Source organism: Pagrus major, chromosome 11 (genome assembly GCF_040436345.1).
Source record: "Pagrus major chromosome 11, Pma_NU_1.0".
Classification (NCBI taxonomy): Eukaryota; Metazoa; Chordata; class Actinopteri; order Spariformes; family Sparidae; genus Pagrus; species Pagrus major.
Genome location: NC_133225.1, coordinates 30,534,091 through 30,561,061, shown reverse-complemented (window position 1 = coordinate 30,561,061; position 26,971 = coordinate 30,534,091). Strand labels below are relative to the sequence as shown.

Genomic DNA, 26,971 nt, shown 5'->3' with positions numbered 1-26,971 from the left:
GTAAAGAGGTTAATTGTAACAGGTGATAGTAACATGGTTCGGGTTGTGGTCTAAACTTTCTCTCCCCACTAGAGTTTCCCTGTGGTATTACTGTTGCTGTTGCTGTTGCAAAGACAGTATAACAACATGGCTATTGCTGGCAGCCTGACTACAAAGCAAAAAACAACCATAAGAATCCTAATTTGAGCCCATTCACAGTGCTATGAAAAGGCAGAGGAAAACACACAATTGTATTAGTAAGTAGGCAGTTTTTTTTTTACTAATGTCATAGAAAGAATGCCGGTTTTGACCCATCTCAAGTCCCGATTGTAAGAGGAAACACATCAAATGGGGAGCAGGCTTTGGCACAACACCCGTGCTCTCCATTGAGTGACTGCCTGTCTGTTCACCCTTTTTTTTTTTTTTAGTCACTCTTGGCTCCTCTTTTGCAGTATAGAGTTTCCACAGTTATTCAGTCGGTCCACCATTAATATCTCTTCTTTTTTTGGTTACACAATGGCTTGTGCTGTAACTAAACCTTCATTATGCAGGAAAAAAAATCAGTCTGATGGCAGTTCAAAGAGCAGAGACTTCTAGGGAACCAATCTATACCCAGATGGTGTCATTAGCTGTCTTTCCATAAAGCATTGTGATGTGCATGTAGAATATCGCATCAGAAATTTTATGGAAAAGGCAGAATTCGAAAAAATTCTTCCTCTAATTCGCAAAAAAGTTTGTACGATCGCTTGAGGTGCTTTTTGTCTTTTGCAAATCAGATTCAACTCGTAAAATGTTAGATGGAAACAGATTTGCCGGATTAAAGTTGACGTAGCTAACATTCAACTCACATGGCTGTCTTCGTCGTCTCCGGATGCAACATGGCCGATGCTAACTGACATGCAAGAACAATTACAACTTGCCCTATTGAAAGTAATTCCTGAAGACCTCTCTCCATTTTGTCTCCTGGTTTGTTTACCTCTAGTCTTTATTTACTTCCACATCCACGCATGATGTAGCCACGTAGCCTACACCGCGTCATCCTTTGACAAAATTAGGCTTTACATAGCCGAGTTCATTCGCTCAAAACAGTTTACAGAAACGCCCCTGATTCGCATTTGGATTTCTTTGTTTTTTTGCGAACTTTTAAAAGTTTGCTTAAAATTCGCTTGACATTTTATTGAAACATAGCTAGTCTCTTTCAGTCATTACACTGTGTAATCAGTATTTACTTCAGAATGATACGTTAAGCTAAAATGGTGTCTATTGCAAGTTTAAAAGGGAAGCTCAAACCCTGCTTCCTTTTGCAGCTCTGCATACATGACCAATGGCTGCGTAAGTGGGCATCATTGTCAGAAAAGTACAAAAGTTAGACACAGTTAGACAATCAATAACCACTTCATTTGATGCATATTCAGACCATTAAGCTACTAGAACACCCTGTTAAGGAAAGATTGTGAATGAGCTTCCTCAACATAAAAATGTTTTGTTTTTGTTGTTTTTTAAAACTTCATTTAAAAGCATTTTCAATACAATATGAACGGCTCTGCCAAAAATGCAGATGTGCATACAGTCAGAAGAATGTAAAACTAATGACTCCAATATTGGACACTATATATTATATATGAATTCACATTTCATATTTTGGAGTACAGTCTCACTCTGTATTTAGAGTTTTTTTGGCATCACCATACCTACTGAAACAGCCTGGGTTTCATATATGTTTCCCATTGGTAAGACACTCATGACACCTAAGACCGCAACAAGAGGATTAGGTTACCAGGGTTTCTTAAAAGTCTGAGAGAAACACAGAAACACATTTTCCCAGTAATTCTACAGTTTTTGACATGTCCAAAATGAAGGTCAATGATCCCTCTACCCCTTTACACCTGCTACAAAGATGCGACATGTCAGGAAAAATCTTATGCAATCTGGCTTTAGAGTAGTATAACCATGGTATTGTTTTGACCCGTATCAGATTATGTTTGGGGTTGATTGAACATTTATGCAAACTTTCGAGACATTCCTCCCACAACTGGTCATCTATCTCCACCCCCAGATCAAGTTCAAGTCCAGTTGTATTGGCATCCATGTGTCTTTGTACTGTGAAATAAAAATTAGAAACTGCCCCCTTATCCTGTGGATCAGATTTTTTAGCGTTAAGTGAATTATGGGGACATATTTCCTCCAAGTTAGAAACCCTTTTGCTTACATAATCTCGGATTTGCATGTATCTGTAGAAATTAGAGGCCGGGATATTATATGTGCATTGGAGTTGCTCAAACGACATAAAGTGGCCATTTATGTACAAAGCACCTAGGTCTCTGATGGCCTTGATCTTCCATTCTGTGAAGACGCGGTCATATTAAGCTGGGGAGGAAAGCATGGTTTTCATATATTGGGCTATCGGTGCTTTTATGTATGATTTTATTTGTTTCCAGTTTTTGAGAGTATTTTTAATTACAAAACGATTTTCCTGTAATTAACGGATTATTAAGAAGGGCGAGGAGAGAGGTTTTATCACAGAGGGCTTGTCCAATGATAACCAAGCAGGGCAATCACTTGAGGATATAATGTTTTAGTGGGCATCCCAGTTGTAAGATTTAAAGTGTGGCAGGCCAAAACCTCCTTCATTTTTTGATTTGATGAGATGTTTTTTCATTATTCTTACAGTTTTGTAGCTCCATAGAAAGGGCAACATGATCGAGTCTAGTTGCTTAAAGTAAGAAAGAGGAATACATCATGGAATTGCCTGAAAAATATAAAGAAATCTTGGAAGAACTACCATTTTGATAGCATTGATTTTTCCAGCCATAAAGATAGGAAGGGTTTTCCAAAACTCCATATTTTTCTTAAGCTGAGCTATGTTTTTCTGCCAATTCACCAGTAGATCTTAAAAGATCATAATTCCAAGATATGTGAAGCTGTTGAAGGCTATTTTGAAAGGAATGGTTTGCAGATATTGCTCAGTGATATTTGGGTGGTTGGGCATCAACTCACTTTTTTGCCAGTTGATTGAAAATCCTGAAAATGAACAAACGGTTAATTAATGTTAGCAGTGGGGGTATTGATGTCTGGGGATTCGTTAAATATACAAATATATTGTTTGCACAAAGGGAGAGGTGTTGGCTGATCGACATAAAAATGTTAATAATACCTTAGTTGCCTGGAGTGATTATTGTAATTTCATTGATAAACCAAGTGAAAAACATTAACAGTGGATATTTTCCTTTCGGGAGACGAGGTTGAATCTTGAAACTACAAAAAGCAATAATTTCCCTGAATGGATGAAACATGGAAGAAAAACAATCATAAAAGATATTTCAACATAAAATGCCATATTGAAGAAAAATATTTTGCTGGGCACAAAACAACACATGGAGCCGGTCCAAGTCCTCCCTCTTTCTTCGTCCACTACTCTCCTGCTTCCCTCAGCAAGGCCAGCCGGTGGGAAGTAATAAATAAAAACAGAATAAAATGATTATGATACACCATCGTTGCCAACTTGACACAGAGCCCAAGGTTTCAAGCCAAAGAGCAGTGTAATAAACATCACCCTGCACTCTCTCTCTGCCCTCATCAAGCAGCGTCGTCCTCCCTCTGCTGCCTCGATCAGAAACACAATTACACCTCTGCATCCGATTGGAAATCACAATAAACTGCAGCTATGACGCTGCTGCGCCAGACAGCCGTGCTCACACACCTCCAGACAGACCAGAGAGCATTTCTCTGGTTGTAAACAGACGGCTGGAGGTGGGTTTCCACAGGCAAGAGAGCAGCAGACGGAGCTGTATTAAATATCTAACACTATGAGGCCCAAGACACACATACACATCCACTGTATGAATGGTGTAGCACTGTTGGAACTCAGCTGCCAACATGCTGATGACAGCTTTAAAATAGAAGGAGCTGGAGCTATTTCTATACTCATGCCATACATTACACAGACTTGGTGTTAACTTGATTTTACTGGTGGTTGATAAAGGCATGAATATTTATATCAAAGTGAAAAAAGTGTTTCATTTCAAGCTTTAAGGAATGTAAATAGGAGAACCTCAAAGACACGAAACCGACTTATGTAAACTTTGGACATCCACTCTTACACCCAGAGGTCAGCCTGATCTGGACGGACTGAACAGATATTTGATGTCCTGCCAGATGTCAAAGCCTTCACCTGACTGACTTTGGATTTTGTTGCACAAATATACAGTATTTTATGGCGGTCCTTTTCTGGATCTTTTTTCTTTTCTCTTTTACCCTGACCCCCAATTCTAATATCAATAAATTACATTTATGCCCAAAATCATTTAACCTTAAGTTTTCAAAAAATTTTTTATTTCTGGACAATGGAACCGAGTATGTTACAATATATGGTTAGTGCCTAAATCTGTGGGCCACCAGGATGCTGCCATTCTTTATTATTATGCCCTTCTTTCATGACATTGAATGTAAGATGTGCTGCAATAAAGTAAGCCTCAAAATATTAACATGACACTTTAAAAGCTGTAAATTCCAGTCAAGTCAAGTGCCTGCAACCCAATTATTTTGATGCCTCATCTAAAATATCCAGTTTTGTTGCCACAAACATGACTGGAAAATGTCCCGACGTCTCATTAAAAGTATCAAAGTGATAAAAAAAAAATATTTAAGTGTTAACGAACAATGGTGTCTTGTTCAATATACCTATTGGTATCATTTATGATAGTAAATGACTATTTCTTTGGGCACTGGGAAATTGTGATGAGAATTTTCCATCATCATTATTCCATTAATTGAGAAAATAATTGGCATATTAATTCAAAAATGAAAATATGGAAAGAAAAGTATTTTGAACTAAGATCCAGTATGGGACCTTTCAGTGACAAGAATTACACATTAAACGTATGGTCAAAGTCAAAGAACAGAAACCATCCAGGGGCAAACAATATGAAAGCTTAGTGCAAGAAGCCAAACTTGTTATTGCCAAACGTCCGATATCTCATTTGCTCATTTGCATTACCTTGCTCTCTGAGTGGTTCTGGTCAGCTGTCTTGGCAGTGGCGTCCAGATCAGTCACTCCTCTGTTGAGGTTTGACTCCTCTGCTGCCGGCACCTGGCTCACCTCCTCCGCATCTATATCCGTCTCCTCGGTGACAGACGCCGTCTTCTCAGCGCCCGTTAGCTCTCGAGCTGAGCCGAGGAAAGTACACACACATACAGGTGGATAAGCACGCACGCCTGCACACACACATGTGGGCATGAGCATGTACACAGGCACACATGGGTGGACACACATGAAAACATTCAGTTAAGACACGTTATACACAAAAGCATAGTATACTGCAAGTATGATTATGTAATCAAAGAGTGTAAAGTAAATTAATGTTCAAGCTGTTCAGTGGTACAACTTCATAATGCAATGCAATTTTTAAATATAACACAATGCAGAGGGTTCTCTCCTGTTTCATGGGTGTTTCCTTTTTGGTGTGGAGCTTTTTATTAAACTGTGTTCTCATTATTGTTCATACATTATTAATGGGACAACGTACCAAACTGGACACAGAGCGTGTTTTCTCTGAAGCGGATATCATTAACAATGAAGAGCAACACTTTTACCCGTGCATGACACAAAATCAATCCAGACTGCAACCAAACAGTTTATTAGAAGCACTTTAACTCCTTTCATCTGCCTCTCTCAATTCTTTGAATCAAACTGTGACATTGGAAATGGGTTCTACTTGACTTCATTGAGACATTTTTTCACTTTTATTTGGTCAAGATTGATTTTTGACTAAATTAGATGTCTCTGAAAAATCTTTGGCAGAGAAAACCATCCAATTACGTTTAGTAAAACACGGTCAAAAGCTGCTACACTTTGTTCCAGAGCAAGACAGTGAAACACTTGAATAAGAGCGTAGACTCCATGTACCTTCACATAAAGACCTCACACATTACAGTAAGTCAATTATCCTACATTTTAAAACACACTGAACAAAAACATAAACGCAACACTTTTGTTTTTGCTCCCATTTTTCATGAGCTGAACTCAAAGATCTAATACATTTCCTATATACACAAAAAAAAACATTTCCTATATACATCCCACCTCACAGGTGTGGCATATCAAGATGCTGATTAGACAGCATGATTATTGCACAGGTGTGCCTTAGGCTGGCCACAATAAAAGGCCACTCTAAAATGTTCAGTTTTATCACACAGCACAATGCCACAGATGTCGCAAGTTTTGAGGGAGCGTGCAATTGGCATGCTGACTGCAGGAATGTCCACCAGAGCTGTTGCCCGTGAATTGAATGTTCATTTCTCTACCATAAGCCGTCTCCAAAGGCGTTTCAGACAATTTGGCAGTACATCCAACCGGCCTCACAACCGCAGACCACGTGTAACCACACCAGCCCAGGACCTCCACATCCAGCATGTTCACCTCCAAGATCGTCTCAGACCAGCCACCCGGACAGCTGCTGCAACAATGGGTTTGCATAACCAAAGAATTTCTGCACAAACTGTCAGAAACCGTCTCAGGGAAGCTCATCTGCATGCTCGTCGTCCTCATCGGGGTCTCGACCTGACTGCAGTTCGTCGTCGTAACCGACTTGAGTGGGCAAATGCTCACATTCGATGGCGTCTGGCACGTTGGAGAGGTGTTCTCTTCATGGATGAATCCCGGTTTTCACTGTTCAGGGCAGATGGTAGTCAGTGCGTGTGGCGTCATGTGGGTGAGCGGTTTGCTGATGTCAATGTGGTGGATCGAGTGGCCCATGGTGGCGGTGGGGTTATGGCATGGGCAGGCGTGTGTTATGGACAACGAACACAGGTGCATTTTATTGATGGCATTTTGAATGCACAGAGATGCCGCGATGAGATCCTGAGGCTCATTGTTGTGCCATTCATCCACGACCATCACCTCATGTTGCATGCAGCATGATAATGCACGGCCCCATGTTGCAAGGATCTGTACACAATTCCTGGAAGCTGAAAACATCCCAGTTCTTGCATGGCCAGCATACTCACCGGACATGTCACCCATTGAGAATGTTTGGGATGCTCTGGATCAGCGTATACGACAGCGTGTTCCAGTTCCTGCCAATATCCAGCAACTTCGCACAGCCATTGAAGAGGAGTGGACCAACATTCCACAGGCCACAATCAACAACCTGATCAACTCTATGCGAAGGAGATGTGTTGCACTGCGTGAGGCAAATGGTGGTCACACCAGATACTGACTGGTTTTCTGACCCCCCCAGACCCCCCCAATAAAGCAAAACTGCACATTTCAGACTGGCCTTTTATTGTGGCCAGCCTAAGGCACACCTGTGCAATATTCATGCTGTCTAATCAGCATCTTGATATGCCACACCTGTGAGGTGGGATGGATTATCTCGGCAAAGGAGAAGTGCTCACTAACACAGATTTAGACAGATTTGTGAACAATATTTGAGGGAAATGGTCTTTTGTGTATATAATGTTATATAAATGTTTTAGATCTTTGAGTTCAGCTCATGAAAAATGGGAGCAAAAACAAAAGTGTTGCGTTTATATTTTTGTTCAGTGTATTAAGCACAAAAAAGTCTAACTTCTAGCAAGAGGTTGATTTAACTAAACGGGTTGTGCAAACCTTCTCAGGGTGATATTGTTGTCTTTTTTGCCCTTCGGCATTCTGAATTTTGTTGAATATTTTACTATTTAAAGTTCATTTGACTTTCCTCACCAGGCAAATCACCAGAACACAACTCTAACACTGTTTGTCACAGCTGTTGTATTTCTCCCCCTGAAGCCTGAAGTCATTGGCTGTGCATCATAACCTCTGCAGATTCAAAATGTATAACAGGGGAAATGTAGGTGTCAGTGTTCTAGTTAATAATTTACATGCATGTGACTTGTTTTCTTGTTCGACCACAGTTTTTGACAACCTCCCACTGGATTGAATTGCATTTGCTTCCAGGCAATGTGACTGAACTAAAAATATATGGCTGCACTTGGAGCTACTGAGACCGTGCTGACTTAAGTGACGGAGTCATTTCTACCCAGAATAGATGGAAGTTAATGATATTTACTCAAGGCTGCCTCTCAAACTGCCTCTTACAGATAGTTTCATTTAAAAAGCAATCATTTTAAAAACATGAAAACTAATCAAATGAAGAAAGAATCACTGTGGGAATGATTACTCACTCTTATTTGCTAACTCAAATGCACTCATTTATGAAACATCGATATCATAAAATACTGAGCCCTCAACAACATATTGGTAAAGTAAGGTTGAAAGCTTCCCTTTTCTTCACGGAACAAAACACTCTTCACTGAACAGTTTGCATGTTTAGTAGTGCCAATTTTAGGTGAAAACATAAAAAGTAAAAGTTTGAAATTTGGGGGAATAGGCTTATTTGATTTATTGCTGAGACTTAGAAGATAGGCTAAATACCCCTCTCATGTCTGTACAATAACAACAGAACTGTAGTCAGAATGTGGTTAGCTTAGCTTAGCATACAGACTGGAAGCAGGGGGAAACAGCTAGCCTACCGTCAAAGATATGTAAAGAAATATATAGAGAATGATTTGTGGTTTTACTGTGTATCCATCTGCCCAGCACCTCTGTGCAGCAAACATGTCAAACTATTCCTTAAATCTCAAACGTGAATAAAAGAAGCAATAAACTTGCATTGTATAAGCAAGTATTCTTCAAACTATTTGGTTTTACAAAATGTTCTGCTGTCAAAAAGATAAAAAAACATTGTTTTTCCCATGTTTTTCTGTAAAAAGGTAACGGGTCGCTAGAGACCTGAGGTGTGTAAGAGAGCATGCCGTCTGAAGTACTGTAGGTGCATGAGCTTGACCATGTGTCAAGGGTATAAATAACAGCTTTTCAAATGAATTTGGGATCTCAGGGCTTCCAGAGACATGGATAATGCTGGATGAGCTGTATTGAGCCATTTTATTTTTTATTTTTGAGTTTTAAAACAAGTCCCCAGTAAGTGCTGCAATGCTGTTTTGCTGTGAAGCTCCAGAAATGGTTTGTGGACCACGAAAATTCACCCAACTTTCCATCGGCATGGGGGTGAATAGATAATGACTGAATGTTCATTTTTGGGTGAACTTATCCTTTAATCAAGTGAAACCACGTTGAAAATTGAAAATATTTTACCTTTGAGCAACATATCTTCTTTTGAAAGAAAACTAAGTCTAAAAATGAAGTTATGAGTTAATAATTAAGTCAAAACAGTTTGGTCATATAAAAATGTTATATAAACTTTTCTGAATGTTAATTACTAGTCAAAAACAAAATCCCATATGGCCTTTCAGTCTCACCATAGATTCAGTGATCATTGAATCTCTATGTCACTGCTATGTCTTATGTTAATGTGAACTACAATGATAATACTATTGTATGTTTGGCATTACTCTCCATTAATCAAAGAAGGCTTTTGAACAACTCACGTTAGCAGTAGCTTGCTCCACTCGTTGCCGTCCTGCCAGTCGAGATGCGTCGATCCCCGAGTGCGGCATAACATGGAGCTTTCTCGTCCATGTTACGCCACACTCGGGGATCGACGCATCTCGACTGGCAGGACGGCAACGAGTGGAGCAAGCTACTGCTAACGTGAGTTGTTCAAAAGCCTTCTTTTTAGTAAACTCTGTGTATACAAACAATGTTCTCAATGCTCGTGTTCATGTGTAGAGACCCTGGTGATACTACAAGCAAAGTTTCATGTTGTGTCGAGTCTTTGTAGTGTTTTAAAAATAGCGATTTTGATGCTACCAGACAGTTGCCCCTAGCACGCAATTGGAAATGATTTTGACCCGAAAACTAAACTACGGTAAATCTTAAAAGTGGCTTTTTCGTCGTAATTATGCTTTTACACAAAGGTTTGACTCGGGTACATTCACAAAAAAAGCCTAGTTTGCATTTTGGCGAGAGTTACACTTTAAGTAGGCTTTATTCATTCTAGTGATGTCAGCCATGTTTCTACAGTTATTTGTTTGTTAATAAGATTATATCGTTCATCCTATGTGGCATTATTTTGTACAATTGTTCAAAAATGTTGCATCCACAGTCTTCTGAGAAAACTTGAAAAACTCTGCTGTTTCTCCTTTTCTTCGGACCCCCTGCTGCTCAACCCAGTTCTCCATCCTCCCTGCTCCTCTCTAATTCTCGTCTGCGTTTCATCTTTTCTTGCTCCTCTCATCCTCCACCAACCCAAATGCCTTTTCCCTCTAATATCCATCTCTTCTTCTCCCTCCTCCCCTGCACTATCCATGCTTTCTTCCAGCTTTCTGTTTCTCTAATCCGCCATCTCCCACTCTTCTATGCCTATCCTTTTATTTCCATGATAATTAGTTCTCCAGATAAGCTCATTGGCTGCGCGTGACGGCTCTTGTGTTGCTTAACACACCATGACAGCGATTGTGTGAGGGTATGCGTACAGGCCTGAGTTTGTATGCATGTGGGGTCCTTTCACTCTGTGTGAATGTACAGTTATAGAGCGTGGGTGATCTCTGGGCTCATCAGCATGTGAAAGAGAGCTCGTCTCTGGAGGGCTGAAGGAGGATGTGGAGATAACGCACCCCAGCCTGGTGGGGAGGGTGACCAGGCCTGGCTGCTGTAATGACTGGAACGATGCTGTGAAAGGGCTCAGATCAGGGACTCTTCCAACTGCTGAATCCCCATGTCTGTCCTCTCAGACCCCACTCAGAGCCACGTGTCCCTGGGCTGCAGTGAAGCCCATTCTGTCCAGGCACGAGGCCACAGATAAAAGTAGCTCAGCCCACCAGTGTAGTTGTGCGGTGCCTTCTTTCTTTGGGTTGACTCATCCGTGACATTCACTCCAGCATCGCCCTCTCCTGCTTGCCAACTTGGGCACAATGCAGGCGGGAATGTGTATATGTGTGTGTGGAGTGCGTGTGCAGTACAATCTGTTTGTGCTATCTGAAGACATATGACTGTGTTAGAAGTGTGTAGGTGTTTGTGTACACTGGGAAAATGTGCTGCCAAGATTTCAGATCTTGCATTATTTTTGGACTTTATATCCAATTTCCACCGTGGCCTTGATGATACAGTTTGATATTTTTTATTCCATGACCTAAAAAACATTCTATCCTAGCTTGTTTATCTAAAGGGTAGCTCCGAAAATATAGGACTAGCTGCTGTTAGCAAGTTAGCTCAGTTAGTGGGCAGCTACAGTAAGTGGCCCAATTAGGTGACTGGGGTATGCCTGGACCAACACCTCGGATCCCGGGGGGAGTCACCACTGCCAATTGGGCTCAGTTGCCTCTGAGTGAACACTGCTAGACACTGAACTGGGACTGAACCCGGCCTCTGAGACTGAGGTCAGTTTGAAGACAGGGAATATAGTACAGAGGTGATTTACAGCAGCTCTTATCAGGATTATGACTTGGGGGAAGAGAGAAAACATGAGTGTGCATGTAGAGTCAGAATATTTTCACATCTTACTCTGCAAACAGGATTTATTTCAGCCAAACCAGAGGTGGTTTGGCTGAAATAAATAAAATAAATAAATAAATCCTGTTTGCAGATTGTGTAAAGACAAACCAAGACTGTTTTGGTGAGTTTTATTTTGTTTATGTCGAGTTTGAATGTTCGACAATGAGTTAATAAGGCAATTTTTTTTTCGATTTTCCTTTCATCACTTTCTGTGAGTTTGTTTAGTTTAGTTAATAGACTAATTAGAGAACTCGCCGCTCTCATATAACTCAGGCAGGCTCGGGCTAGCTGGTTAGCATGCCTACTTCAGTAGACATCTCTGCAACACAGAACATAGACATCTTTGATATAATGTCAACACTGTTGTTTCTTTACCTTCTGGATGATGTCAGTTCATTTTTTTAAATGTTGTGGAAGTTACAATAGTTATATGTTACATTTTTTAATGAAAAATAATGTGAAAGAGAAAGGCTGAATTCCAACACAGTGTCAGCACTGAGTTAACCAATGCTTTGTCATGTATTAGTATTATTATTATTTAAAAATTGCATTGATAAGGCACAGCCAAAGGTGTTTTTTAACAAAACATTGTGAAAACATTGTGAAAAGACCTTACACTGTAGGTAGGCAGCTGGCAATGAGCATGTTAGCAGATTAGCACAAGCTTGACTACACCTGTCAGCCATGTGACCCTTCTTGTCTCCTCTCAGACACTTTACTACACACTACTACTACATTTTACTAGACAACATTTCTACAGCCACACCCAGATAAATCCTCCGCCTCTTCCATCAGCACACTCGCTGCTATGGCACACTGAACCCTGAAACATCAACCCACAAACTCTGCCCATCTGTGCATGTTCTCTACTGTTGTCCTTGCCCAAAATACCACTTATTTTCTGTTGGGTTTACTTCTGATGAATCACCTGTTGTGTTTTGTGTAAGAAAGATGCTGACAACATTTCTCACACCTCTCCTGTCTGACATGCCTTTCGGTGTTCAGTGATACTCAGGGATTACCAGAACAACTTTGGATAAAGGTATAACAACAGATGAATAGTAAAAAATAACTCCCCTAAGAGGGACTTTGTAGCTACTTTTAATTCTTTTCATTTGTCACTGACTTTACTTCATGAACCTTCAAGGAGCTTCTACAAGGCTGCAACAGATACGCAATTGTGATTAAACTGCAGCACTCTGACATGCAGACAAATACCAAGAGTTTAAACAACTCAGGAGCAGCAGTGCTGAACATTTACCCAAAATGCTTGGGATGCTTATTTTTATAGCAGGAGCATGTTGTGTGTGTTTGTGTACCTGCGACGGAGGTTTCGTTGCCATTCTTATCGTTGTGGCAGTCCTCCTGTCCATCTGCGTTCTGCTGTGTGTGCTGCAGACTCAGTTTGTGACACACTTCAAATGCCTGGCCGACCGTCCGAACAATACGCATGGCCTGACTCTGTGGGTGAGGAGGGAAAGAGAAAGAAAGCAATGTTATTCTCAAAACACAATTTGTATCACTTTTGTGTTGGCAGTTGGTTCAAAGCAGTCATTCCTCGACCATGTTTTCGACCAAATTTCAAACATTTTATTCAATATTGTGATTTTCTCTTTCCTAAGTTTGAGTTTCTGTGGGTGGCGCTCTTTTCTTTCATTATCCTGCAACTCAGTTCTTTTTCTGGGTATTCAAAACAAACCAGAAAGGTACAATCATATCTCTTGTGCTGGGGGATATTTCCATGAAATATTTTCCAGATGTACTGAGCCGTTTCCCACAAGTGTCAGGTGCAGACTAGATGCAGATTAGCCCTGGAGACATGTGAATTTTGTATCAAAAAGGCACAATAGGTCGGAAATGTGATTTAAAATTATATATATAGGTCACAGAGTTGGTTACTAATTCAGTCCCACATGGGCCAACAGTGTCACCTGATGATATTACACAATAAATCTCTCATAGAGGAGTTTGTCTGTGTTCACTGTCCAAACTCACAACGCAATTTCTATCTTTGCCTGGGTTTTTCCTTTGTCCTCAGGTGCAAAGATGCGGATGTGTCTGCTTATCTCTCCTTGTACTCTTTCCGCCCTGCTCTGAAAAGGCAGGTCAAGTGAAACCATCTTTAGGTGACTTCTGTCAGCTATCAGCTCTCTCTTTTCTGACTTGTCACAGCAGAGAGGTGCAGAGGCAGAAAAGATTTCATTTTAAAGCACTGAGGCCTAGCCCCCAAACACCACTCTTCCTCAGCTGAATGAGCAGAACAGATGCAGCGTGGCCTAAAAGCCACAACAGAATCAAGACCCTGCCAAAGGGCAAGATCCTCTCTTGTCCCTGTTATAAACTCTGGACCAGTCTGAAGTCCATTCCCACAAAAGCTGCTATTCGCCCAGCAGTTCAGTTCAGTTCAATTTATTACACAACAATTATTTTCACGTTTCTATTAGCAGAAGTTGTGGGTGGTAGCAACAGAACAAGTCTACCCTGTTCCCTTTTTTGTGACCCTCTGTTGAGGTACCTGGCACACTGACCAAGGACTTAAAAGGTAGAGCTAGAAACACTGCAGTCCATTGATTTGTCAAGAGTTGTCACTTTTTGCATGACAATAGACTCAACTGACAAACCTTTTTGTTTTTTTACAGCATGTTTCTACAACTACAGCAAAAATAATTACAGAATGTCAGTGTTGTGTTTCTGAAGTTTCTTTAACTCTTTACTGTTGGAATCAGAGGTGTCAAAAGTATACACATTCTTTACTCAAGTACAAGATACTGTGAAAAAAAGACTCAAAGTAGAAGTACTGATTCAACTTCTTTATTCAAGTAAAAGTTATAAAGTACAGGCTCTGAAATGTACTCAAAGTATACAAATAACAACATTTCTACCAGCCATTTCTGGTCAAAGCTAACTGAAGCTCACGTCATATTAATATAATTTAAAGACTATTAAACTTAAAGGTAGAATCAGTGGGATTTGTCTTAGCTGTTCCTAAACGCACCACAAAGACAGTTTCCCGGTACGTCAAATGGCCACATTTTGGGTTGGTAAAGCGTTCCGAGTAGCAACAAAGAGAAAAATAAGAAAATCCAAGCAGAGGGCAGCAGGGTCTCTACAGATACAAGACACTAACACTGCCTATTCCTGTCGGTTTCGGCCTTGTTACGTCTTTTACAATGTTTTGTCACGCTACGTCTGCCGCGCGTGATCTGACTGTTTTGTGATGTTGGGAAGGCGGCATGGAATGACACAAAATAAAAGTAATCTGTCATTCCCCTCAAATGCATTAAAACTAACTTTTAAAAATGTGAGGAGGAGAAAGTACAAGTTTTGGTTCAAATCTAGGGAGGAAAAGTCAAAAGTTATACAAAATAAATACTAAAGTAGATTACAGATAATTTAAAAATCAGTACAGTAACTTAGTATTTGTACTTTGTTCGTTGCCAGCTCTGGTTGAAATGTAGTTGTAATGTAATCAAGCAACCAAAGAAGCACTAACATTGGTAGCTGTGTTCAAACGAGCAACATCATACACACAGGTATGAAGACAAATAGCAACTTAACCCATCTCTGGCTCTAAACATTGTCTTCTCTATGTTGATATCCTGAAACAGTTTAAGTCGGTTGCTCTACCAGCATCGAGAAAATATGAGATAGATTATTGTCACTTGAAGAGAAAATTGCTTTGAGAGAGACTGCTTTTACAAGAGCAGCGAGAGAGAACAAAAAAGGCTTCTGCTGACAGAAAGAGCTGTCAAGAGATCAAACTGCGGGATATACAATATTAAAAAACACAGAAGACTGTTGAATGGTGGTAAAAGTGGTGGTTAACCTTTATTTTGCACTTAAGGCAATGGGATCAGTGAGAGATCCCCACATGCAGATACACTGTTCATACCCCTGCAGGTATCTCTATTTTGTAGCAAACCTTCTATACTTTACTCTTGTCTCTCTCTATTTTCTTCCTTCTCAGACCCTCTGTTCAGTTTCTCTCCTACACATTCATCAATCACTTCCCTGCCTCCTCCTCCTCCTCTGTGGACCCTCTATTCATGTCTTTTCACCCCATGCTGGTCCTCAGCCTGACAGCAAACATGTGTTCTGAAGATGTTTCCAGAGGCAGTTATACAGGGCGATGAGAGCAGATGCTGGTGTTGTTGAACACAGTGAACACACCGAAGGCTCAAGCTCCCCTGACTCATACAGAGACTGATTGGAAAACGCACAATCAAGCACAATGGATGCTTTGCAGAGAGTCTCTTTTCCTTCTTTCGTTAAGTGTACCTGACTCTCTTTCTCAGTTTGACTGTTGTTTAACCTTAAAGCAGATAACTTAGAATTGGTACAGTGGATCAAAGAAATGTACGATTGATAGTTTCTCCACCTGGTCAGTGGTTGATGAAAAAACTTAAGGAGATTCAAGATTCAGAGGTCAAATTCACCCTGAGAATATCACTGAAAAATACTGAATCAACACACTACACAGCGGAAAGTTTTAAAAAATGGATTCAATAAATATTGTAACACTGAACAGTAGTATGCAGGGTTAGGGGTGTAGAAGTGGAGTTTTTTTTTTTTTTTCTTTTTTAGTGTTTTGGGTCCAAAGCCTCACCAGTCTTTAATCTTTGCTACAGTAGGCAGTCTGTGAATCTAAGGACACTACAGAGGTCAGGTATATGTTCAGTATTTGGACCATATCAACTATACAGTCAAGTGCTAGTGTGAGAATATACAGTCCTGCTCACCATTATTGGCACCCCTTCATTTTTTGCATAACCTCTACAGTATCGTCAGAAATAAATGGAAATGTACCAAATTTATATCATCAGGATCTTTTAATTGGAGGTCCAAAGTAATTTAACAAAGAAAATTGTTTTTTCAACTTACATATTGTAATTTCAAAGAAGAAACAGAAAAAACAGCATGTGCAGCAAAAATGGCACCCCTCTTTAATATCTGGTTGCACACCCTTTGGCAGTGATGACAGCCTCCAAATGTTTCTTATACGCTTCTATAAGCTTCTTGCACTTCTCAGCTGGTATTTTCTCCCACTCTGTCTTTGCAAATTGTTCAAGCTCTTGAACGTTTGCAGGTTTCTTTTCCCCAATGGCAGATTTCAGCTCATACCAAAGATTTTCGATCGGATTGAGATCAGGACTCATGGCTGGCCATTTTTAAAACAGTCCATTTTTTCCTTTTCAACCATTCCTGCGTGCTTTTGGATGTGTGCTTTGGGTCTTTGTCTTGCTGGAGGACCCATGATCTTCGACTCAAACCAAGTTTTCTTACACTGGGTAGGACATTTCGCTCTAAAATCTCTTGATAATTCTCTGATTTCATGATTCCTGTGATACGGTCAAGGCCTCCAGTACCAGATGCAGCAAAGCAGCCCCACAGCATTATGGATCCTCCACCATGCTTAACTGTTGAGAGGGTGTTCTTTTCCTTGTAGGCTTCATTGCGTCGTCTATAAAAAAACTGTTGGTGTGCATTGCCAAAAAGCTCTATTTTTGTTTCATCTGTCCACAGAACATTTTCCCAGAAGGATTGTGGTTTGTCCAGGTACTCTTTGGCAAAGATTAGTTGTTCCTTTTTATGTCTTTTCCTCAGCAGTGATGTCTTCCTTGGCCTTCGCCCATGAAGCCCTGTTTGGTTTAGTGTGCGGCGTATGGTACTTGTTGAAACCATGACTCCAGACTGTTCCAGGTTGGCCTTCAGGTCTTTGGATGTTTGACGTGGTGTTTTTTCCACCATTCGCGCCAACTTTCGAAGACTTCTCTCATCAATTTTTCTCTTCCCCCCACGCCCAGGGAGGTTCTTGACAGTTCCATGCTTGGCAAACTTCTTAATAACATTACGCACTGTTGAAACAGGGACACCAAGGTCTTTGGAGATGGCCTTATACCCTTTGGAGGTCTTGTGTTTGCCAATTATCGCACTTCTGATGTCCTCAGACAGCTCCTTTGTCTTCACCATTGTGACAAAGGAACAGGGGATAACAGATGGCTTTTTAAAACACAGAAGTCATCATTCATTGGCTAATTCATGTCACATGGGCACAGACAATTTATCACAGGTGATTCTCATTTGTGATTTACCACAGGTGAGTCACAATGTGTTTCCATACTGATTTACAGCAAAGGGTGCCAATACCAGTGACACAGCAAGCTTTAAGTTTTTCTATTTTTTCCTCCCATTGTTAATTGTTTTATATTGTTGTTTATCATTTGCTCTTTTGTATCAAACACGAGTTCTCTATAGAAAAAAAATGTTTCACTTGATTCATTTTTTTCAGAAGATATTCCACATTATGTACTTAAACTTCATGGGTGCCAATAATGGTGAGCAGGACTGTATTTATAATATCGAGATCTTAAAAATCAATCCTAAGAACACCTTGAAGCCAGTGCACCGACTTAAGCACAGCAGTGATGTAAGCTCAGTGCTTTGTTCCAGTTAAATCTGCCAGCAGCGTTCTGTATGTTTATATACTTCTTGAGGAGACTGGAGAGCAATGTATTATTTAGGCCAAATTGTAATAAAAGCACACAGAAGCTGTTTTCTGGGACACAGAAAGCGTTGACCTTTGCAATGGCCTGCAAATTACAGAGGAACGCTTTGGATCTGAGACAGTGATTAAAAACCAACATTTCTTACCTGTGATAAAATCTGTAAGATATTGTGCTTGATCTTGAGCACAGTTTCTCTCTTTGCTCTCTTGGACCAATAGAACATCACTTTTGTTCTGTTTGAACTGAATCAGGACAACTTTCTGGCAAAGCAGTTAAGCCATAATCATAAGGGGCAACTGTGAAACTGCCTTCACGAGATATACATCAATGATAATTTGTTTAAACACTTAAAAAGACTAATGTTTACACTCTCCCCATACTTTTGACCTCTAGTTGCCATAAATACTGTCCTCTTTTAGTACTAAAAGAGAAAATAGCCAGCCTGGCCACAGCTTATTACTAGGCTTGGGCGATGTCCCAAATTTTATATCATGATATTGCTCTTCCCAATCTTGCTAACTTTCCAAATATTGATGCGTATTGCCTCCACTGCCAGGACAGCTCTGCATGCATTTTATTTTCAAAGTTAAAGTCCGAAGACACCATAACAACTATTCGATATTTTATATCGTGAAATGTATTGCATATGATGGCAAATATCGCGACATTTGATAATATCTTATATTTGCCCAAGTCTACTTATTACGACCCATATTTACGTTTCTTGTAACGCAGTGACCTCTAGTGGCCGTGGTAATTACTACAGCAGCAAAGGAGGATGTCAAGTCTGGACTTTTGTCCGGGAGACCGCCGTTTGAGTCCAGTGTATAGTCAATGGTGGGTATTCTAAATTTACAAACGTAGTGAAGTTACATCAAGTACATTCATAAGTGGTATCCCTAGTTATTTGAAGCCAAATCAAGATGTTGACCTAATGAAGACCTAAACCCAAACAAACTGTGAGTTTACGATGAAGGTCTGGTACACCTGTCACTCGTACTCTGCAACAGTCTTGTTGTTTTATAAATGGTGGTATATGTTATTTTGTTGTCACTGGCAACTGATTCAGATGTTTAGGTATGATGATGAGTTGGAAATAAGCTCGACTTTATTTTACTATGACAAAACCTCAGACAGACAAATGCATTGTAGGAAAAAACGCGGTCACCTGGGATAACAACACTGATTACTCTAATTTCAAGGCTGTATTTATATTGTTGACCTGGCAATATTTGGAATGAAAAATAAGAGGAACCACTGGTTTCTATTCACCAAGTTGGTTTTCAGTGGGGAAGAAATCACCAAAGAGGCAGAAGATCATAAAATGCTCATTAAGTGTAATTTTTGGAGCAGTCTTATGGGTCATTCTAGAAGCCAAAGAGCCCGTTTGGCTATTTGGTATACGACTTATTGGTAGCTGCTCTCATTAATCCTTGTCAGAGTCTTCAGAGTTATTTATACCTCTGTCGAATAGACAGTCCCTTCCAACACACTAATCTTTTTCAGTTACCTTACTTTTTATCAGGACGGCTTTCCTGTATCTAAACATTTCATGCCCTGAGCCAATTCTCCAGTGGATCTCTAATTTTGGTGGCTGACAAGACTGCAGGGAGATTTGTCACTCAACTGCAAAGGCTGTATATATCCAACTGCAATGACATGAAATAGTTTTTAACGTGGACATTTGTCACTGTCTCCGTCTAGGTCTCTTTCTGTGTCTCTGTCGTTCTGCCTATCACTTCAGCTCTCTGTCAATTCAACTGAATAAATGTTCCACCTCTGTATCTCTGTCTTTATATCTCTCTCTTCTTTCTCTTTATATATCAAGCTGCCAGTGAGCTAGTAGAATATTTTCCTTTAGTGGGCCTAGTCAAAAGCGTGATACATTATTTATCTCAGATTACCCACAGAGGTTTAGCAGTGTATCCACTGTCCTCTTAGAAGTTTTGGCATGAGCAAATATAAGGGACAGAAGGGAATATAACGCAATTTAGGGAAAAGCAGGGTACACAATGAGAGGATGGCAGGGGAGTTACCTCTAATTAAAGCCTTTCTTATGTCTCTCTCCTACACTGATGAGCTCATTCATTCTGTGTTTACATCCCCTCACAACTCACACATCCATCACTCTGTGTAGACAAGATATTTGTAGTGTAGAACAGAAGAGTCATATTTAAGGAGTTGTTCCAGCGACTCCCTGACCACCAGCTAACTACTGTAATCATTAGGGCGCAGCCTGGCCTGATGTCCATCAAACACTTGGATTGCCTCAAGGAAATTAGCGCGACAGCCAGAAAAATAACATATTGCTGAGTGAGCTCACTGCAGACAAACATTATCAGACAAAAACCAATCAGTGAACAGGTTTCTGTGTGACTGTGAGCTTGTTTGAGTGTGAGAGCATGAAGTAAGTGGAGTGTGATGAAATGCAGTCATGATGCCTCGCTGACTCTTCTGAACCATTAGCTCGCTTTCCAGGCGGTGCACAAAGCAAGGGTACATCATAAAAACACACACATTCAGCCACTAGAACACCAAGGTACAGCTGGGTATCAAACTTCCATATTTTCTGTGGAGCAAGCGGTAAAGTGTCTGCAGCACTGAGTATAAAACACTGTCAAGTATCAAATGATTGATCAGATTCTAAGACTTGTTCACTTTCTTTGATTAGATTGTCCCACATTTAAACTAAGCTAGTTTTGGACTTGGGTGTATGGCTGTTTAAAGCACTGAGAACTGAGAAGTACCAAATAAAATTTAAGTATCTATTTCTCTCTTTCACTTTCTCCCCTTTTCTGTCCAACTTTTAACCTTTACATATTCCTCCCTCCCTGGATTAGTCACTATCATTTAATCAATTTCCTTCCAGACACTATCAGACAATCACCCATCTGCATTGCCAAGGAGGGTAATGACCCATTCAGATAAACTAATAGACATTTTGGTGGGTAGTATTAAATGAATTGATGTAAAAGAAATCAAGGTTTCGCTTCAGAAAACTTTTTAAACTTTCAAGTTAAAGACATTAATTTAGTTGCAATGTGAAAATGACCGGCTTAGACAACGTAACTGCCACTCCTTTTGTTCTAACAGTAATATGGCTGTCTGTCCCAGACAGAGTGGTTTGGTGTCTCAGTTGTCAGCAATGTCAACCCAATGCAAGAAGATCGGAGTGAAAGGTTGATCCATTGGCTAGCTTGTGTGAAGTTTGCTTCACAAGATAATAGGGGTGTCACAATTCTTTAAATCCACAATTTGATATATCTTTTCATTTTAAGGTCATTATTTGATTAAATTTTTGATTTAATGATTTGATTCACCAATTCTGGAATTCTGGAATTTGGATCGATTATACGATTAAATATCTAAATCATGACATGCCTATAAGACATAGAGGTCAGGAGGACCCAGGGATGCTAAATAACCCATTAGTGTAATGGGAGCATAAATGTGGAAGTGTATGTTTAGTAGCCCTGCAGTATAGTAGCCCTGCAGTAGACAATTAGCTTGTCCAAACTGTACCCTGCATAGGGACAGGAAGAATAGAAAATTATGTTTGTCTATTGTTATCATAGACAGGGTTCAGGTGCAGCTTCACAGTCTACTGAGCAAACAGCAGGTTGAGTTATGTCCCACTTTAAAGGCTGAATAAGGATGCAGCCACAAAGGTGTGTCCTGCTGTGGCCCTAAATGCCAGACTCAACCTGCCCCTCCTCCTCACGAGATGGTTTAAACTCACAAAGACCAAATATCAGACCAGATATCCACTAAAACAAACGAAGATAAAGTTGGTCAAGTTCCACGAAACCACAGTTTACAGGAGGTGTTGTAAATAGAGACACAAAGACAAATACTATGTGGTAGTGCACCTGCTATAGAAACTAGCCTTTATCTTGTTTCACAAAAAGTACACATCGACCTATAACAGGGGATCATTACCAACTTGTTCCTGTGTTTAAATCCCAGTGCTGACATCTAATGCTCATAATATCACACCACTGATATGTATTATCTTGAAAGAGGCAAAGAGTCATACACTAAAGCAGGGCTCCAAGCAGTAGCTATTTTGAGGACTGGGCAGTTCAAAGTTGGGTCAACAGAGTAGAGAAGATGGAGGTGAGGATGAATCTGATTCTGCAGAAGTGGTAAACTATAAATAATGGGTTGGCAACCTAACGTATGATCACTTTCAGGACAAACTGGGCTACTTCCACTGCGCGCATTTTTTGAATTATTAATATTCTGGGGGCCGGATGAGAAGCTTTGTCAGGCCAGATGTGGCCTGCAAGGCTACCAACTGATGATCATTGCACTACAGTTTACAATGACTTCCTCAACTGTGGTTGCTTTTTGCCTCTGCTATAAAGGCAATGCATCCTTGACAGAGAGGTAAAAACTAAATTAGACTGAGTGTGAAGAAAGGAGGATCATTTCACTGAGATATGGATATTCAATACAAAGTGCTGAAAGGCTATTTAATCCAATTATCTTAACCAAGCTGTGTCGCGGATGATGTGAGTCCTTTCATTGATATGTCTGGAAAGAGCCATATGTCATTTTAAGTAAGTACTCCTCAATGTCAATGATGAAACCATTGATCCGTGGTCATATTCAGGAGTTTTATCCAGGCCAACTCTACTAAAACACTGACCATGGTAAGATGTAAAATGACCAAACTTCTTGTATGTCAAACATTATTTAAGCCAACAACACAATACTTGAAACAGGCTTTGTTTATGCTGTAGCTCACTCAGTACTTTTTAATGAGCAAAGATTTTTTAGAGAATTATCCATGACGCAATTCCTAATTATTTGCTCCTTTTAATCATCATTGAGGTCAGAAGATTCAACTCGTCCTCGTCCAAGGCTGAACAAGTTGAAGCTATTAGCCGACACTGAATGACAGCATATGGTTGGAGGGCGTCTATTCACAGAGAGAGAGAACTCAATTAACACTTGACACAATTACCACAACTCTCTCTCCATCTCATCAACCAGCTGTGGACAGCAGATGTGTCGTCGTCCATCATAAACATTAGATAATTAAAAAATAAATAAGGACTAAAGTGTGTTGTTTTAACCTGAGGTGGTTCTTATGGGTGTTTCGTGCATTGGGATAATTTCCTTCACTAAAAAAAAGGACTCATGTGGCCCATCAGTGTAATTACAATAACAATAACAACATAAAACAGTACAGCTGCCAGCTGCACGGTTTCTTTTTAGCAGCAGTGATGGGATGTGTTGTGTTGTACTCCATTATCAGGTTTAAACGACCGTAGCCAAGTTTTATGTGTCATCTTTATTATCTTCATGCGTCTCTCTTCACGCTTGGCTTTTTAATGTATAACTGCCTCATTGGTGAAGATTGAGGATAACGATTGGACGAAGGCTGTAAGGATACTAACACATGATATGGTCTAGAGCTTGACTGCATTACTATGCAAGTACAATTTAAGACTGACCTTCAGTAAGGGTGGATGAAACCTCATAGAAAGGCTTCATCCTTCATACTCAGTAAGCTTCATGGCAATCTGCCCACTAGATTTTGATATTTCTTGTGTACAAATCAGCCCGTCTCACCAGATAAACAGTTGTACAGGTCGTCTGCGAGCAGCATATTACTACCCATATTTACCTCTAGTGGTCTGCAAAGGGACAAGGAAGGGGTGAATGGATGGGTTAAATGAATAAAGGAGATTGCTGTCGGTGTCCCGTGTAAAACCAAAAGTGAACGATGACTTATTATAACTTAGTAACGTTAACGTTAACTAAACCATACATAATGCACCTAAAGTTACGTACAAAACATACGCATGTAACTTAAGACACACAATTAAAGTACTTATTTTAACCCGAACCAGTATGTTTTTGTAAAGTAGTTTTCTTTAACCAAACTGCTACCATATGAAGAAGGTCCAGTACACAAGTCGCCGGTACACTGCAACGGTCATGTTGTTTTGGGGAACGGTGATAAATGTCATTTTCAAAATTGCTGGTTATCACCCGATTCAGTTGCTTAGATATGATGTGTTACAAATGAAGTAATTTGCAGCAATGACAATATCATTCAGTTGCCGCTGAGTTTGACAAAAGAGACTGAAGGCTCTCGATGTTGTTTTGAACTGCTCCATGTTTTCTGAAGCATTCAAGACGTCCAATGTGACAAACCAGATAAATAAAAGAAAGGCAAATTCGTCTACTGGCAATGGGAAAGTAGTCAATTACCTATTTTTGCCCTCACGCTTCACTCAGATGGTTATTTCTCACCTAAAATTGAATAACCATCCATAAAAAACGCCATAAAATACAATCATTTTAAAGGCTTGTAAACAAACACAATCACACACTGGCGCACTGACCTCTCAGCCGCAGCAGCATTCAGTATTCTGATGAACACCCCCTGGTCTCTGCTCGACCACACTCGCTTCAATTCTACATAATAGAGGCCAGGTCATTCATTAGCCCCCTTTAAACTGCCGATCAGAGGAAGAAAGGGAAGAGTGAGCAAGCATGAGTGAGAGTGGGAGAGAGAGACCCACAACATGTCTAAGTGTCAGAACTGATGGGCCACTAAAGCCTTTTTATGTTGCCATGATTTAAAGCCGAGCTGTTCTTTCACTGCCGGTAGTTAAGAGGGGAATAAAGTCTGCTCAATCTTCATCTTACACTCGCCACCTTCTACACGTCAAAACACATTCTCCCAAAACCATACACTGATAGGATGACATCTTTATTGCATGTTTGATATGTATATGCCCATTTCTTTTTTATTATTCCAGGACTATTCATTCTCTTTTTGTGTTTTCGCACTCTTTGTGTAACCCTTGTCTAAGGAATACTTACTGAACTGTCTTAAACTGTTTAAAGGATAGTAAAGTGTTTTCTCTACTTGTTTCTACTGGTTTTACAGCCGCTGGTAGTGAACTTAACTCTGACATTATTTACATTTTCTATAGACAACCAGTAGACCATACACTTTAGATATATCTGTCATATTGATCTGTTGCACTTGTTTTCTTTTCGAAAAGTCAAAATATTGCAGCTGAGGCTTATGGACTGTGTCTATACTTACTATACTGTCTGTTTATTTCCATCACAATAAGACTCCTAGATATGCCAGTATACACTGTGTAAATGCTTATCAGGAGGAACTTAAATCCACTTGGACCATTTCAATAACAGGCCATTCAATAAATTAGCTTACAACATGTTAGATAAAGTGGGGTATGCAATTCATTTCCAGTTTGATTTCATTTGTATAAAAAAGCTCTGTGTAAGGAATTTTCCATTACAAAAAAGTTATTAAAAAATGTTTGTGTACGCTATCAATTATAGGTCTTCCTGAGCTGTGGCATTTGATAATGGCCAGGACTTCTTTTTTTTGCAGAATATTATGATCACAGTGAAGTTAACCTTTGACCTTCATCAGAACTTCATCATTTTATCCTATTAGACATTTGTGTAAAATTTGTTGCCACACTTATCATATAAATTGTTGAGTTTTCGCCAAAAATGTGTTTGAGTCCAAGTGGACCATTGTTCAAAATTTGAAGAAATTCTCTCAGGGTGTTCTTGAGGTCTCACGTTCACAAAAATGGGATGGAAGGATGGACAACCCGAAAACATAATGCCTCTGGTCGCCGGCTATATAGATATAAAAACCTTCACTACCTGATCTGCACCAAACAACAGACAAAGTTAGCGACTTGGTGAAGAACCAGGAACAAACTGTAGTAAAGCCATAAACTGTGTATTTTTAGCTGTAATGACAAACTTGTAAATGTTCAGAAATATTATCCAGATGTAGACAGTAATAAATAAGTTGTAACTGTAAAACGTAAACGTGGTCTCCATTAAAAAAACAAGAGTTTTGCCCAAAATCTCCACTATGCTGAAAAATACACTATACACACTATACACACACACACACACACACACACACACACATACACACATACACACACACACACACACACACACACACACACACACACACTGGTTTACAGCCTAATGGCCTCAGGGTCATAGTTGCCTCAGAGAATTTTGGTATGTGTCACTTTCCATTTTGTCTTCTGAACAGAGTGTGTGTGTCAGTGTGTGTGTCTGTGTCTGTGTCTCATGTGTCAATCTGTCTGTGAGAGATAATGAGGCAGTGTGTGCTTCACACAGCTAACCCCTGGACTGCACCACCATGTCCTGCGAACTGGCAGCTTCAGTGGAAAACTGGGATCACATTCTCTCACTGCTGAAATCTGTTTAGACTTTCTCTGCAGCAACATGTCCACCCCGAATGCATTTCCAACATGTCCCACAAACCTCAACAATGACAAGCCTGTAGTGCCAGGAGGAATTATTGCTGCTTGACAGCCGTGTGTCTCTTTATTGGAGGTTGTCAGGATGTGGCTCAGACAGTGAGATGATTTAAGAGAGGAGGAGGAATTGCTTTAAACACTGCAAGACCAACAGACTGTGAAAAACATTGGAAATGAAACACTTAGCAGCTACCTTTTTTTCCATCTTGCCATTACACAGAAACAAAGTTTGATGAGTTGGTGATTGCAATTCATGCACAAACACAAATTCATTTATACAATATGAAATCAAAACAAACACATTAAGTCAAGTGTTTTTCTTCTCACACCCCGGCACTTTCTTCTTCTGTGCATCAGTACATTTGGCAAATCTAATTTAGCTTACCAGTTCACGCTTCAGGTAGCTATGATGTTTTCATTTTATTTTCTAATAATGTAGTCTAAACTCAAACATTAGTGTGATGTATGTATGTGAATTTAATATCTTTCTTTAACACAAGAGCAGTGTAGCTGCCCCTTTCTGATGCACTGGCATGAGAAAAACTGGAAACACAGTCATTTGGTTTTATGTTATAAACTCTGTGAAGATCCAAACATGTGCTTGAATATAATAAAGCTGTAAATCAGGGTAGTCAGACAACAAAGAATAATATTTCTCTCACATTACATCACAGAAAACTGCCTCACAACCCTGTAACGGATTCTGTCTGAATGGGGCCTTAATTCAGGCTCTGCATTCATAT

At 40.0% G+C, this 26,971-nt stretch overlaps 1 protein-coding gene across 3 annotated transcripts in view; it reads right to left on the bottom strand.

Moving 5' to 3' along the window:
• Window positions 1–26,971, bottom strand: part of nos1apa (nitric oxide synthase 1 (neuronal) adaptor protein a) — a 209,744-nt gene that overhangs the window by 65,245 nt on the left and 117,528 nt on the right. For 2 of the 3 annotated variants that reach the window (XM_073476516.1, XM_073476518.1), the window contains exons 6-7: window positions 12,730–12,871; window positions 4,976–5,145 (exon numbers count right to left, since the gene is read on the bottom strand). In XM_073476516.1, the coding sequence (XP_073332617.1) occupies window positions 4,976–5,145; window positions 12,730–12,871 (312 nt within the window). Of the gene's footprint in view, window positions 1–4,975; window positions 5,194–12,729; window positions 12,872–26,971 lie in introns of all 3 variants that reach the window. The other variant, XM_073476517.1, reaches the window with a different exon arrangement.